General features: G+C 20.2%; 1 protein-coding gene across 1 annotated transcript; it reads left to right on the forward strand.

Moving 5' to 3' along the window:
- Positions 1–4,333: 4,333 nt before the first annotated feature.
- Positions 4,334–4,675, forward strand: HO173_000289 (uncharacterized protein; the record flags this gene model as incomplete). Its single annotated transcript, XM_037302239.1, has 1 exon — positions 4,334–4,675. One exon carries the CDS (start codon positions 4,334–4,336, stop codon positions 4,673–4,675), a length of 342 nt encoding a protein of 113 aa, XP_037170818.1.
- Between the last annotated feature and the right edge of the window lie 12,537 nt (positions 4,676–17,212).

Raw genomic sequence — 17,212 nt, forward strand, 5'->3', positions numbered from 1 at the left:
ATTCTATTAAAAAGCACCTCGAATAGTTAAAATATAAACGCGTCTATAAAGAATCTTAAATTTCTAGAAATAGAGATTATAGTAATTATTTAAGGTAAAAAAGATAGTTAAAATAATAATAATATTAATATTAAATCTAAATTCAAGAAGCTTAAGAAGGAGAAGAATTAATCTTCTAGTATTAAGATAATTATTATAACTATTTAATCTATAATAGCGCGCTATTTTATCGCTTATATTACTATTATATTTATCGCTAACTTCTAAATATTAAGTAATAAAATCTATAAATCTTTTAAAATTAAACTCTTAAATAGAGTCTTTACTACTATACTTTCTATTATAATAATAATATTCTCTCTCTAACTTCGTAATTATATATATACTTAATATATTATTTATAATTTCTTAATCTTTAAGATTTTCTCTAAATTTTAAAAATTTTATTTTATTAATAAATTTATCGGCGATAGCTATATAACTATTAACTTTAATAATATTAATCTTAAATATAAAATAAAGAGTATTAAGCGTATTTAGACTCTTAATAATATCTAATATATATTAGAATATAATTTTAATTTAATTTCTAAGAAATAATTAAAAAAGTAATAATACTCGCTTTTTTTTATTCTTAATAATCTTTTTATAAAAAAATAATAGTTTTTTTTTAAACGTATTTAAAGTCATCTCTATATACTTAATATTTAAAAGAATACTCTTCTAACCTTAATTATTATTAATAAAAAAATTTCTACTTATAATAAATCTCTTATTAAGTCTATAAAGCTCTCTAATAAATAAAAATCTTAAATTAATAAGGATATATTATATATATAATATATCTATATAAATTATTTAGATATTTAGAATATTAAGAAGATAATTAAAATATATACTAAAATAAATCTTTTTAAACTTTCTTCTAATAATATTTATAAGTTATATTTTATAATTAGCCTTAAAATAAAGCTTTATAAACGCTATATTATTCTTAAGAGATAGAAGAATAACTTAATTTATATCGATCTCTAGAAATCGTTTAATATTTTTTATAACGATTATATATTTATAATTATCTTTCTAAATAATTTCACTCTACGCTTCGATATCTATCTTCTATCAAATAAATCTAATAAGTTTATTTTTATTATATTTAAGTTATTCCTTAATAATATAAAATATAATAATTATTATTATACTCGCTTTCGCTTTAATTATAATATAAAATATTAAAATTATAAAATAAAAGCCTTTTATTTATCTAGAGAAATTATCTAAAAAGATATTATATCGAAAAATTCTTAAATAAATAATAAATTTAAATAATTAAGCGCTATTATTTAGTATAAAATTAATATAATATTTAAAAAAAAGTAATCTATCGTAAAAATATTAAACTAAATTTATTTATATTAAAAACTATTTATATAATTATTAACTTATAATTAAGCGAGATATTACTTCTTTTAAAATCTATATTAATTTTTTTCTTAATATTTCTTATCTATATATTATTAAGTAAATAAATTTCTATTCGATTATATTTAAAGTTACTAATTAAAAGAAGTATTAAAACTATATAATTAAGGGATAACTTATAAGCTATTAAGATTATTTCTATTATATACTCTTAAATAATAATAAGATTATTTTTATTTTTAATATTAAGTAATTTAATAATATCTCTTCTAAGTCTATATTCTTTATTTTAGAAGAGAATATATACGATAATATTAAAACAATAGTCTACCGCAACGACCGCCGGCTTATTAAAATTATTAATTATCTCGAGGATTATCTTCTCTCTTTATTTATAATTTTAAAGGAAAATCGCTAAAAAAGATAAGTAACTTTCATTAAAGATAAAATTAATAATTTATTTAATTTTATTTAAGTTTTTAAAAGGGCTTAACTAATAGCTCTAGCTAATTTAAAGCTTTTAGAAAAGTAATTATCTAATAGAAAAGTAATTATCTAATTATTCTTTTAGGGGTGTCGCTGGTAACGGTAATACGTTCTAGGGGCGCTGGTAGCGGCGTCTTACTGATAGTGCTTAAGTTTATATATAGTGTCTTAACGTAATAACTCTAAGGGCTTAGTACCTGAGGAATTTAATTATAGGCTCTTAATTATTTTCTAACGAAGTATCTTTATATTTCTATTAAATATTTAAAGAAAATAAAATAATTATATAATAGACGAAGTCTTTTTATTACTCTAATAAGCTACTTTACTTAATATTTTATTATTATTATATTATTCTTTAAAGCGTATATATATTGTAATATAAAAAACTTTTCTATTAAAACGAAGTAGTTAAAAGAAGTAACGATTAAGACTTAAGAGTTAAGAGTCTTATTAAAAAATATATTTTAAAAAATCTAAATTAAAATATAATATAAATAATTAATATATTATATTAATTATTAATATAACGCTATAATATTAATATCTAACTCTATTAAGATTATTATAAAAAGTTTTCTCTAAATTAATAATTTAAAATTATTAATAAATAATTTATTAAGAATTAGCTAAATAATGAAGTAATATAAAAAAAAAGTATATTATTAGAGCGTAGTTTATTTTTAAATAAGCTATAATCTAATAGTAAAGTAGACTTAATATCTATTAAATTTTATTAATTTTTTCTCTCTTATTATAAGAAATATTTTAATTTAGACTCTTTAGAGGGGTAAATTATTAATAAAATAAATATTAATTAATACGCGCTAGAGAAGTAGAAGAGAAAGAGATAAAGAAGAGTTAAGAAGAATAGATAGCGTGAGAAGAGATAGAGGATAGTAGAGGAGTTAAGGTTAAGAGAAGAAGACTTTTTTTAACTCTATAAATTCTATAAGTAGAACTATTAATTATAAGACTGCGATAGATTAATAGAAAAAATAATTCTTTTATTTTCGTCGTTTAAAATATTAATCTTTAAATAAAGGCGAGTTAATATCCTTAGCTTTTCTTAATTATTAATAAAGAAAAAGATAAAGAAGGCTTAGATAGAAGATGAGCTTTATTATATTACAAGCACAAGTATAAGATTTTAATAATAAAAGTTATAATAATTCTTCTAAGGAAAGCTACTGCTAAGATATCGAGTGCTAAGCTATATTAAGCGCTAAGTCGTACTAAGTTATATTAAGCTATAATATTAATAGATATAGCTATAACTATAATATCTTCCTCTCTTAAGAAAAAGCTCGTTTTAAGCGTTAAAGTAAATAAAAAGAATAAGTTTAAGATAGATGCTTGATAATAGTGCTAAGAATTTCGTCAATTTAAATATAATCTTTTAGGTTTATTTATTTGCCGAGTGCTAAGGAGATTCTAAAGTCTTAATCCTTATATTAAGCGACTAGAGATTCTATATTTAAAAACTCCGCCGCGAGAGTCTTTATAGCGTTATCGCTTTTTTATAAAATAACGTTAATATCTTATTTAATCTACTTTCTATCTATTATAGCTATTACTATCTTTAATATTAAAAATTTATTCGCTAGAATTACTATTATATTATTCTAATATAAATTAAAGATAATTAAGATTTAAATTTTTTAATTAGTAAAGATAATAATAATAGATAGCTTAGCGACTTATCTTGTTACGAGCGTACCCTTGACACACCCCTCAGCCCTATGGCTAGCGGGCCTTGGCGGAGGCATCCCCTACTATATCATGCCTCCTTCCCACCTACATAGTTCGGTAGCCTTATTATCCTTGATCTACCTCACCCATACTGGTATCGCACCTATGCTGGTCCTGACATTATAATAAGACTCCTTCGTACCCCCCCGGCGAAGAGAAACTTAAACGAACATACTCGAGGATAGCAGAGTCTAAACAGCTACCAAATATTTCACTTTCTGCTCGAAGCAAGCGACCGAGCCTAATAAAGAAAACGCTGGGTATTTCTACCATACAGAAACCCCACCACACATCCAAATCATCAGATACCTACATCATTCGAAAGAACCTACATCAAACAACCTACATTATCAACGATAGTCCAATCCATCAAAAAACGAGTCCCCTACATCGAATACAAGAAATCCTTCTCCGCTCCACATCACCCACATTGAAATCGCCATAACTCACCGCTCCGTTCTTACCTACATTCAACACATCACGAATTCCGACTTAAACCCACCTACATCGACACCAAGATACTTCTTCCTTCCTTCCTTCCTTCCTTCCTTCCTCCCTACAGCAAACGTTCGACCTCTTCACTAAGCATATCGACAACACACTCATAGTGAGCCTGCTACAATGGCGACGGGAACAGCCCCGAAACGGCTACGATTCGACCTCTTCACTGAGCATGTCGACAACACACATAGTGAAGCCTGCTACCAAGGACCAGCATAGGTGCGATACCAGTATGGGTGAGGTAGAACTAGGAGAATCTTACTGGCACGCAGGCAAGATATGGCCAATATCTCCAGGATCTCTACAGGACAATGTGGGTATGGCAGGCATGGATGGCACAGTCAAGACCAGCATGCGATCCGATGTTTTCGACTACTACCACTACACCTCGGCAAATCGTCTCCGGTCGAGGCCTACACGGACTATGGATGTTTGGAGACACAGGGCAAGCAATGGGCGTGCATCTCCGGTCTACCAGCCATGGGGGCCATGGCTATTTGAGAGGGGGGGGTAGTGTTACGAGCGTACCCTTGACACACCCCTCAGCCCTATGGCTAGCGGGCCTTGGCGGAGGCATCCCCTACTATATCATGCCTCCTTCCCACCTACATAGTTCGGTAGCCTTATTATCCTTGATCTACCTCACCCATACTGGTATCGCACCTATGCTAGTCCTGACATATCTAGATAATCTAGCCTCTACACTTTTTAACTCTATCGATATCTTATTCTTTAAATATCTAATTCTCGAAGAGTCTATTATTAATAATATCGAGATAAAGCTTAAAAGTAAAATCGACTACGTAGTTAAAAATAAGATATTAATTAATAAAGTTTTTAATAGAGCTTATCTAAGAGAGCTTAATATTAAGATTAATATTTAATTAAGATATAGAGTTAAGAGAGATTACGACTTCTTAAATCTCTATTATTTATTTAATAGAATATTCTCTAGAATATTTTAGTTTTCTAAGATTTTATAATTATTTAAATAGACGTCTTCTAGATAATAGTATTGTATTTTTTTTTAATATCTTTTATTAGTTTATTAGAGTATATTCTATTTTTTATACTCTTTTAAGCGCTAATAGAGAGCTTATATATAAGCTCTATACGCTCTTTAAGATTTTTATATAATTAATATATATTTTATATAATAAAGCGTTTAACGTTATTCTTATTTTTTTATATAATTAATATATTATAAGATATAAAGTTTTAGACTAACTATTCTTTCGAGTTAAAATTAAGCTTTTAAAATTTAAATCTATTTTTAATATATAATCTTATTATATAAAACTTTTAAAAATTAAATAAAATTATAAAAGTTCTATAATAAAGAAGAAATTTCTTTTTAATAATATTATTAATAATATCGATAATAATATAAATAGAAAATCTATTAATAATAAATTACTTTAGTTTCTCGGCGTAGCTAATTCGAAGCTATAACGTAATATTTTTAAACTTTTCTCTATTATTTAAATTATTAAAAATTTAAAAATTTATTAATCTATCTAAATCTCGATAAATAATAAAAATATTTTCTTTCTTTATATTAGCGATTAGAATTCTAAACTCTCTTAGAGTAATAAAGATTATATTTAATATATAATCTAGATTTTTTAATATTTAAGACGCTAATGTAATTAAATCTAAAGTTAATAAAAAATATTATAAAAAGTTATTCTAATTTTAGCTTTAGTCTATATCTAATAACTTTTTTAAATTATTATAAATATATTAGAAGACTTTATTTATATTCTTGAAAATAATTTTTTAAAAACTTTTAAAATTAATATAGTTAAAAGTAATTCTCGAAGTAATATTAATAACTTCTCTAGAGTAATTTAAGATTTAATCTATTCTAAAAACTATAATCGATAATACTTTATAGCGAATTTATAAATAATTATTAAGATCGAGAAATAAGAAGTTTTTATCTTTATCTTATAATTTAATATCTCTCTAGCGATTTCGTAAATAATAAATATAAAAAGCTTTTAAGATTTCTAATTATTTTAATATCTTCGCGCGAGTCTTAATTTAAGTTAATTAGAAAGTATTAAATAAAGAATAATTATTATAGTCGAAAGTGTAAATAAATAAAGATATAAAAGGATAGCGATTAACGTCTTTCTTTATCTAATAGAGATTTTTATTAAAATTTAAGAGTTTAGCGATATTATCGATAATTAATTAAGAGGCTTCGTTTATAATATAATAAAGTACTTCTTAAATTAATAATTATAGAGTATTCTAGATTAAGAAATAGAGGTATTGATTATTTAAGATTATAAGAGTTATATTATAAAGCTTAGAAAGATTTTTAAACTTAGATCTAACGAGATAATAGAGAAATATAATATTATTATATTATAAAATCGATATTAAATAACCTCTAAAGTCGTTTATATTAGAAATACGAATTATAATATTTCTCTAGATTTCTAAAAATATAGAAATATTAGAAAGATATTTTTAGATTTCTTTCTAAATAAGCTTTAGATAATAATAATTTATACTCGAAAAACGTTAGATATAGCTATTATCTATTTTAATTCGCGATTAATTAACTAGATAAGAGTTAATCTCCTTATTAAAGATATTCTTATATCTATACTCGAGCTTTTAATAAATTATATTAATAAAAAAACGCGAAAGCGTTATTACTTTCGCGATAATATCTATATAAATAATATTTATATATTAATAGATATAAAATATAGCTAAAATAGAATATTATTAAATTAAAATAAGATATAAATATATTTATATAAATAAAGATAGAAGTATAATAATGAAAAAGTTTAGATTTATCTTAGTCTATCCTTACTTCATAAGTATAAAAAAGAAAGCGAAAATTTATAACCTTATTTCCGTATCTTTAACTTCTCGAATTTCTTAATTATTTCTAATATATCCTCTCGAAGTATACTAATAAGTTCTTAAGTAGTTTTAAAATACCCTTTTCAGCGTATATAATACTCGTTCTTCTTTCCTTATTTCTTTTAATGTATAATCTTCTTTATTATATACTTCTTCTATCCCTTAATAATTATAAATATAAATAGAGATATCTCTCTATTAAATGGGTTTAACTTGGCTTACTCTAGATAAATAACTAAAATAATTAAATAAATTTTAGATATATTAAGAGAAAGTTTTAGCTTATAAATTAAAGTATTAATCTTTTTAAAAATCTTATATAAGCCGATTTTCTTAATAGATAATAAGGAATTTTTAGAGATATAATAGTTTATATCTTTAATTTTAATTAATTTAAGATATATACTCTTAATTAGATTAGAGATTCTATATTTAATATTATATTTAATAACTATCTTAGCTTATATTAGCTTAATTATATTAGAAATATTATTATAAATTATTTTTTAAATTTTAATAAAGTTCGTAAGCGTTAAGTTTTTATCTAAGATTATACTTACTAGAAAATCTTTAGATTTAACTCTATAAAGTGCTTCGAAAGAAATAATAAAAGTCGAGATATTCTTTACAATATTTAGAGAGTACTTAACTTTCGTTAATAGAATATCTTAATTCTTCTTATATTTGCTAATAAGTAGATATTATAGAGCTATCTTTATCGTTTAATTTATATATTCTATCTATCTATCCGCCGAAGAATAATAAATTATTATTATTTTTAATATTACTTTATATTTTAAAAATAGTATTCTTTAGAATATATTAGTGAATTTAAAATCTCGATCGGAGATTAATTTATAGAGAATTCCTTAAAATCTATAGATCTAATCGAAATATCTTATTATCTAAACCTCTATTATATCTTTCTTATTTCTTAATATTAATTAAATAAATTTAGAGAATTTATCGATAATTATTAAGATATAATTATATTTATTAAGAATTAAAGATAATTTAATTATAAAGTTTATAGATAGTTTTTTTAATAACTACTAGAAACTTCTTACTAATTAAAGTTATTCGTATAATAATTATCGAGAGAATTTTAATAATTAATATATTAGATAACTATCAATATACTTCTAAATTATCTTTTATATCTTTAAAAAATATATCGAGTTATAAAGTCGATTATATATTTAATATATATTCTTATAAGTATAATAATTATAATTATACTCTAAGACTCTATAGATTAATTTTTTAGAGATATATAAGCGATTTAGTTTCTTATTTAATATATAGAATAATTCTAAATTAATATTAAAATAATAAGACCAATAAATAATTTATAAATCGAATTTTAAATCTTCGATATTCTTTATCTATTTTTAGATTTATTTATATATATAATTAAAGTATAAATTATTAGATAAAATCGTAGAAATTTCATTAAGAAATTTCTTTTTAATTTATAATATTACTATAGGAAAAACGCTAGCTATATTTAAATTCTTTATTAATTCTTCTTTTATAATTAAATCTTTAATAAAAAGTTAAAATAGTCTATTAACGTTATCGTAATTTTTTCTAGCTCTATATATAATTTTTATTCTAAATTAAAAAGTCGATAAATATAGAGCTTATTTATTTAATTAGATAGATTAATAATTATTAATCTTATTTTAAAGAGTAGATTTTAGAGTAATATAATTAGTAATTATCGTAAAATCTTTATTATTAAAAAATTAGAAAAGTTTAATTAAAGCTTAAATTAAGGCGTTAGTCTCTAGCTTTATAATCTAATATTAAATCTTAATATTACTAAGATCGCGTAATAAAAATAAAATTATTTAATTAATTTTATCGATATTAATTTAATATAGTGCTATCTTATAACCTTTTTTTTTACTATTATTAATATATAATATAAATAAATAATTAAAGTTTAAGAAGATAAAGGTCGATACGTTATATAGTTTATTTTTTAAAAATTTTTAGATCTTATAATATTCTAAACTAGCTTATAAATCTAATACTTTAATAATAAGCTTATTTAATTTAAAAGTCTTAATTATCTTTATAAGATTTAGATTAATATTAATTAAGAGTTATTTCTTTTTTATATAATTTTATCGAGATCTACTTTTATTAAGATTTCTCTTAAAATCTTTAATTTTAAATTTAATTAAAGGCCTAATAATAGTTATATAATATTTTATAAACTTATAATAATAGTCCAAAAAATCTAATTCGATTTTTAGCTATTTAAAATTTCTTAAAAAGATTATTTTTTAAATCGCTTTAATCTTTTCTTTTATAGTATTAAGATTAAATTTAAAGATATAATATTTAAGCGCGATAATATTTAAATAAATAAAATAATACTTAAAGAGTAAGAGAATTATCTCGCTTTTTTCTAGTAAATCTAATATCTAATTAAGATATTTAATATAATTATTAAAGAATATTAAAAAAATAATTATATCGTTAATATAGATTAGAATAAATTATTAAAAATATAAAATAAAAAGTCGTTTTATTCGATATTAAAAAAAAACTTAGAGTATTTACGAGGCCTATAATAGAGATCTTTAATTATTCTTATTCTCGATAAGAGCTAATAAAAATAATTTTCTATTAATTCGACGATTTAGTAGATTATTAAAAGAATTCTTTAATTAAATTAACGAATAAAAAGATTATTAATTCGTCTAAAGCTTTTAATATAATATTCTACTTAGAAAGCGAGTAGACGTTAAGATATAATTTAATATTCACCTTTCTCAAATCAACGATAACTCGAGATTTACTATTTTTTTATATTACGAAAATCAATAAAAAGATAATTAAAAGAATTTCTAAAAATATCTTCTCAACGTAATCTTATTTTATTAGCGAGTTTAAAACGAAATCTATAGCTCGACAATCTCGCTAAAATAGATTATAAGAATTTTATTTAAATCTAGCAAAATTAATCTTATCTTTAAAAGATATTAATATTTTAATTTTATTATTAAAACGTCTTAAGCCAGACTAGAATAGTATTTAATATCTTTTAAATATCTTTTTAATTCATTTTTTATATTCTAATTCTTAATATTTAAAAATATCTATTTATAATATCGTAACTTTCTTTAAAAAATTTATAATATATAATATATTTAGTTTCTCTTTAAACTTTCTTATAAAGATATTAATAAAATAAAAATCTATCTCTATAGACTTAATTAAGTTCTTAAAAAATAGATAATCTTCTTAATAGCTAACTCTTATAAATCTTAATAAACTATTTTTTAAAATTAATTATAGAAATAATTTAGAGATTATTATTAATTACGATTTAAATATCTAATATAAAGATTTTAAGCTAAAGATTAATAATAAAAATAGATTTAAATAAATAAGAATATCTCGATATTAGAGATTAATATTTAATAGAAATCTTTTAATTTATATCTAATTAAAAAATCGTAATTAATATCGTATAGATATTAATCTTTTTACGCTTTAATATCTATAGAACTTTTACTTTTATTAATAGTATAGATATAAATAATAACTTTAGAATCTTAATCTTAATTCTTAAAATTTTTCGAGTTATTTAAATAGAAATCTCGCCTTTATCTCTAATAATAATAAAATTAAATTCTCTCTATTAAATATTTATTTTATTTAATTTTAGAATATTAATACTAATAATTATATTATAAAATAAATTAAATATAATATAGAATTCTCTTAAGACTATTACTTCCTTCTTCGATTACTATATATATATTAATAGAGAAATATATATAATTCTCACGATAGTAGTATATTAGCTTCTACTCTTTTATAGCGAAATCTTCTTTTATTAAATATAGAGATAGACTTTATTCTAATTAAAAAATTCTAAACGATATTAATTAGATATTAATAATACTTTAGAGCTAGAGTTTATATAAAAATTATATATTTATTTATCTTTATTATAATAACTATTTATAATATTAAAAAACTCCTTAAATACTATATTATATTTCTTCTTATTTTCTAATTTTATATTTATAATTAATATTAATATAAGACTTAAATTATTAATATTTCTAAAAGATATTTATAAATAATATCGAGGGTTCTAATATAGTATTTAAAGATATTTTTATAGCTAATATAATAATAGAGTTCTTTTTAATTAAATTTTAATTATTAATTAAAAGCTCTAAAAAAATTCCCTCTAACTTTTCTCTTTTATTAGAGTTTTTAAAGCTATATAAATCTCGAGATTATATATATTAAGATCTTCCTCTTCTCTCTTATTATAATCTCTCTTATTATTATTATTTTTATTAATATTTATTTCTTTTAAATTAATCTTTATAATCTTTTAACTATTTTTTTAATAATTATTATTCTAATAATCTTCGCTATAATATCTATAAAAATAGAAAATAACCTCTTAAATCGATATTTATTTTTTTTAATTTTAGATATCTTTAATAATCGCTTAAGTCTAATATTTAATTTAATCTTAAATTTAAACTTTATAATCTAAATTAATCTCTTTATTATTAGATTTTTAAAGAGTTACTAAACTCTAACTAATATTAAAACTATTAATAAATTTAGTTTTTAATAAAACTTATTTATCTTATAAACGCGCTTCGTCACTATCTTATTATTATAAATTTATCTATTAAAATTCTTAATTATATTTCTCTTTTTATATATAAATATAGCGAGAATTAAGTTTATATCTAGCTCTTATTAGAGATATCTAATAATTATATTTTTATTAATAATCTCGATATTATATAGATAATTAGTTTTTTTTATTAAATATTAATTTAGCGTAATAAGAAAATTATCGAATTAAAATTTTATCTTTTTCGCTTTTTTTAGAGATTTGAAATAATTTAATTAATACTCTTAAAGAAGTTTATCTTTCTATATTATTAGATTATAATTTATCTTCTAATAAACTCTTATAGAGAGATTATTATATTATTTTAAGATATCTCTTTTTAAATATATTAAAAATATTTAAAGAATAAAAGCGTTATCTTTTAATTCCGCGATATATCAAAAACGATAAATAAAGAAAATCGCGGAGTATTTTTAAGAATTAAATATTATAATATTCCTTGAGCGAAGCTTCGAAGTTTTTTATTAATTCGAAAATTTTTAATAATTAGAATACTTATATAATTAAAAATTATTTTAAGAATTTTTATATTCTCGAGAGAGGTAATTATTTTAAATATATAAATAGTTATATTTCCGAGATAAACAATTATTTTAATTTTAATAATAATTTAAAATTAATTTTAAGCGATAATTTTCTCTAGAAATAAATTTAGATTTAGAGTCGAGATTATAATTTTAATAAAGCTTTATATTTTATTAAATAACTCTTATTTATAAGTAAGCTAATTTATTCTTAATTATAAAATAATTAAGCTTCTTTTAATTATCGATAAAATTCTTAGATAAATTTTTAAGACTTCGAATTTTGACGAATTTCTAAAAATAGATTTAAATAAATTTCTAGATCTTTTAATCTTATATTCTAGCGAGATAGAAAGATAATAATTTAAGAAGTTAATTAATATTAAGATAAAGAATTAGTAGCTAAAAAATCTATTAAATTTATAAATCTTTTAAATATATATCTAGCTAAATCTTTTTTAACTTCTTAATTATATAAATCTAAATACTTTATTTTTTAATCTTAATAATTTTTAATAATTTCTATCTTTTAAGCGCGAAGTATTAAAGTATATATTCTATTAGAGAAGAGCTAATGCTTATAAAGATAGCTTTAAATACCGCTATAGAAAAGTCTTAGATTTAAAAATAATTATTCGATATCGATAACGAATAATAATTAATAAATTCGTTTATAAGTTCGAAGGATAGATCGAGAGTATTCGATTTTTTTAATTCTTTTTTTATTATATTAAGTTAAGTCTAAAAATCTTTTTAATTATCTAATATATATTAGATTAATTCTTAATTTAGAAATTATTAATCAACTTTAAATTAATAAAACTTTTTTTAATCTTTAATAGAAGTTAATAAATAGCTTGAGTAGTATTTATATTAATATTAATTAAAGATTTATATAGAAAAAAATAGTTTATAATCTAGCTTCTTTTTAATTAATCTATTAATAATTATTAGAATAACTACATAATCTTATTAATAAGTATTTTTAAAGTATTATAAGTTTTTTAAATTTTTTTAATTTTCGATTAACTCTTTAACTTAATTAGTTATATATTTTATAATATTTAATTATATTATTAAACGTTTTTTTATAACTTTAAAAGATTTAATAAATATAAAGTCATTAAGATTTATATTAAGAACGATTTCTAGAGTTAAGAAAGTTATTTCTTTTAATTTCGATAAATTCTCTTATTTTTATTAAAAATAGAGTCGATATCGATAAAACTTCTAGGGTTATTTTTATAAATAAAAGTAATTTTAGAAGACTCTAGATTTAATTAATATCTTACTCGAAGAAGTATAAAATAAATTAAAAATTTTTTAAGTCTTCTATTTAGAATATAGACTAGCTAAGATATTAATAATTTATATATAATTAAGCGAGTTTAAAATTATTTTTAATAAGATATCTAATAATATAAATATTAGCGAGATTAATAAGATTCGAGTTCTCTTAAAATAGCTTCGTATTTAGAAATTTATATAACTAAAATAATAGTTTTAGAATTTTATTAATTATCTATATATTTAAAACTAGCTTAATTAGAGAGTTAATAAACTAATATATATTTTTTTAAGCTTCTTAATACGATATAACTATAATTAGAAATTAATAAAAAATAATTTTAAAAATAGCGGAGTTTAAAGTAATAGAATAAATATAAACAAAAGCGATTAATACACTTCGGAATCCCTTAAGATTTTTAGTTAATTAGTTTACTATTAAAATAAACCCTAATTCGAGATAATAACTAGATATATTATCTTCGAATTAAATATTAATATTATTATTAGTTATTATATTATAAATATAAATATAAGATTTTAATAGTAAAAGTTATAATGATTTTTCTAAGGAAAGCTACTACTAAGGTATCGAGTGTTAAGCTATATTAAGCGCTAAATCGTACTAAGCCGTGCTAAGCCGTAATATCGATAGATATAGCTATGACCATAATAAGCTCGATTTATACTTTATCTTTAATAATAAAAAGCGAGATATTAAGAGAAGTAGTCTTATTAAGTCGTATTAAATTAAAGTTTAAGTCTAGATTATAGCTCTTATATATATCGATATAAGAGAGTAAGATAATATCTACTTATCGTAGTAAGAAAGGGGGAGATATCGCTATTTTAGTAATATCGATTCTTAAAGATAATAGATAGCTCTATCTAAAGATATTATTTGAATTATAAGAAAAGTAGAATAAATTAATTTTAAAATAAATTATAAAGAGATTAAAGAAAATTATAAAGCTTAAAAATATAATATTTATAGAACTCTATAACGCTAAAGACTGAATAACATATAATTACTCTTTTATTATTATTAAAGAAGTTAAGAATCGAAGCTTTTATATTAATTTAGCGATTATATACATTATTAAATATTATATAAAAGGGCTTTAAGTATATATAATAAATAAGAATTCGCTAGATATTATAGATTTTTATTTTTTAATTATATAGATAGTAGGGGTAAAGAACTTTAAGGGCTTAAAATTCTAGGTAAAATATTAGGAGTTTAGAGGCGTTACGAGTAATAAGATTATAATTATTTTTAAAAAAAGCTTTAGAGTATATAGCTTCGAGTTTACAATTAGATAATTAAGGTTAAAATATAATAAAATATTTAATATTAGATTTAGATTAATAAATCTAATTAAGATATATAATATTTATAAAAAAGCGTATTTAATAATTAAGTATAAAGAATTATAAGCGCTAAAATCTATAAATATTATAAAGTTCTTTCTTATAAAGAATAGATCTATTATATTATAATTATAACTATATATAAGATATAAATAATTTTATTTAATATTCATTTAGTTCTAAATTTAGATTATTTTAAGAAAATATATAATATAATATAGAGTTATAAGGTTAATATTCTATTATTTTAAGAGGTAAATCTATTTAATAAGGTTATAAAATATTATAAAAGATTATTCTCATAAATAGCTATTATAATCTATCGAGTCGAAAAGAATAAAGTCGCTATTATTATAAATATTAAATTTATAGAGTAGTAAAGAGATAGAAATTTAGATTATATTATTTATAAAGGAGATAATAAAAGAATTTTAGTCTATAAGATTAAATATAAAGGATATATATCTATAGTAATATCGATATACGTCTTAATTAAAGAAGATAAAAGGTTATTATAATTAAAAGCAAATATAAAAGCGCTTAAATAAATATTATTATAAATATTCTATAATATAATAAAAGAAGATTAAAATCTTATGCTAATCGCTATAAATAAAGTCTTTATAATCCCCTTATCTCTCTTATAGCTATAAGCGCTATTTAAATTATTATTAAATCTTAATAAAAATAGCGTATATTATCTAATAAACGATTAAAGAATCTAAAATTTAGACTTTAGAGTTTTTATATATTTCTTAAAGAATAAAATCTTAATTTCTAGAATTAATTAAATTTATATTTAAAATAATTAATTAGAAAAGTTAGAGGGTTAAAAGATAATATTTAATAAGTTATTTATTAATTATAAGGTTATAATAACTATAATAAAAATAATCTCTATAATTATTTAAGAATTTAAGCGATAAAGATTATTATCTTTATTTCTATAAAGAAATTAAGTATAGATCTTATATATAAAGATATTATAAATACTCTTAAGGGAAAATTTAATAGAAGAGTAAATAATTTATAAGGTATTAATAATATAATTTATAAAATGAATTATAAAGGATAATTATAAGATAAATTAGAAACTTAAGTATAATCTATAACGTAATCGCCTACGACTATAAAAGAAAAGACGCTTTAAATTACTAAATTTCGAGCTAGAGAAAAAAATAGTAATTATTAAAACGCGTAAGGAATAGCTTATAAATATATATAATTAATTCTATTTCTATAATATTATAATTAAATATCTTATTTTTAATAAGAAGTTAATAAGATAGTTTTTTATAAGGGCTAGATATATAAATTATAGCTTTATTAAGGCCTTAAAGAATAATTAAAAAGAGATATATATAGATTTAAAGGGTATTCTTAGAGTAATAACTAATTACTATTAAAATCTTTATAATATAAAATCTTCGAATAAAGAAGTTTAAAATAAAATTCTATGGTGTATAATAGATCGGGTAAGCTCGATAGATATTATTAAAATAAAGAATCTTATTAAAGCTCGAGAGATATAAGTTATTATTCGTTAAGCGTTTTTAGAAATCTCGCTAAATAAAGATAATCTTTTAAGCGAGTTTTATAAGGTTATTATAAGATAAGAGAAGAAGAAAAAGAGGAAATCTCGATTATTATCGCTTAATTAATCTTCTTCTATAATTAGATATAGCGAAAATAGAAGTTCTCGAAGTATTAAATAAATAGAATTCTAATTATTCTTTTTAAAAATAAAGAAAAATAAATTAATATTAAGAATTATTATTCTCTATCTATTATAAATATAAATTATAAAATCTTTATAGATATTCTAATATAATATTTAATAAAGACTCTAGGCGAGGTAATTAGCGAATAATAATTAATCTTTTTATTAAAAAGGCTTATTAATACTGTTTAGGCCTTCTAATACTTTTTAGTACTAGAAAAGTTAAATCTATTTTTGAATTAGATCTGGTTTTATATATTAACCGATCTTGAATCCTTTCGTAGATGATCTCTATACGCTAAAAACGGTATTTAGACCGTCTTCGAACCGTCTTTAGGCGATATATAGACGAGTTAGTACCGTCTGAAGTCTAGGTATGATTTAAGTACGATCTAGATACCGTTTTAATAGCGTTTAAATACGGTTTGAAGACGGTTTAAAGACGATCTAGGAATTAAAGACGATCTGAAAATTGAAGACGGTCTAGAAAGTGAAGACGGTCTACGGAGGTATTGCTTGCTATATAGAGTATCTTACTTAAAGCAACTTAAAAATAATGCTATTCGAAGTTTG

Source organism: Letharia columbiana (genome assembly GCF_014066305.1).
Source record: "Letharia columbiana isolate WasteWater2 chromosome Unknown Sc0000000_s0, whole genome shotgun sequence".
In the NCBI taxonomy this organism is placed as follows: domain Eukaryota; kingdom Fungi; phylum Ascomycota; class Lecanoromycetes; order Lecanorales; family Parmeliaceae; genus Letharia; species Letharia columbiana.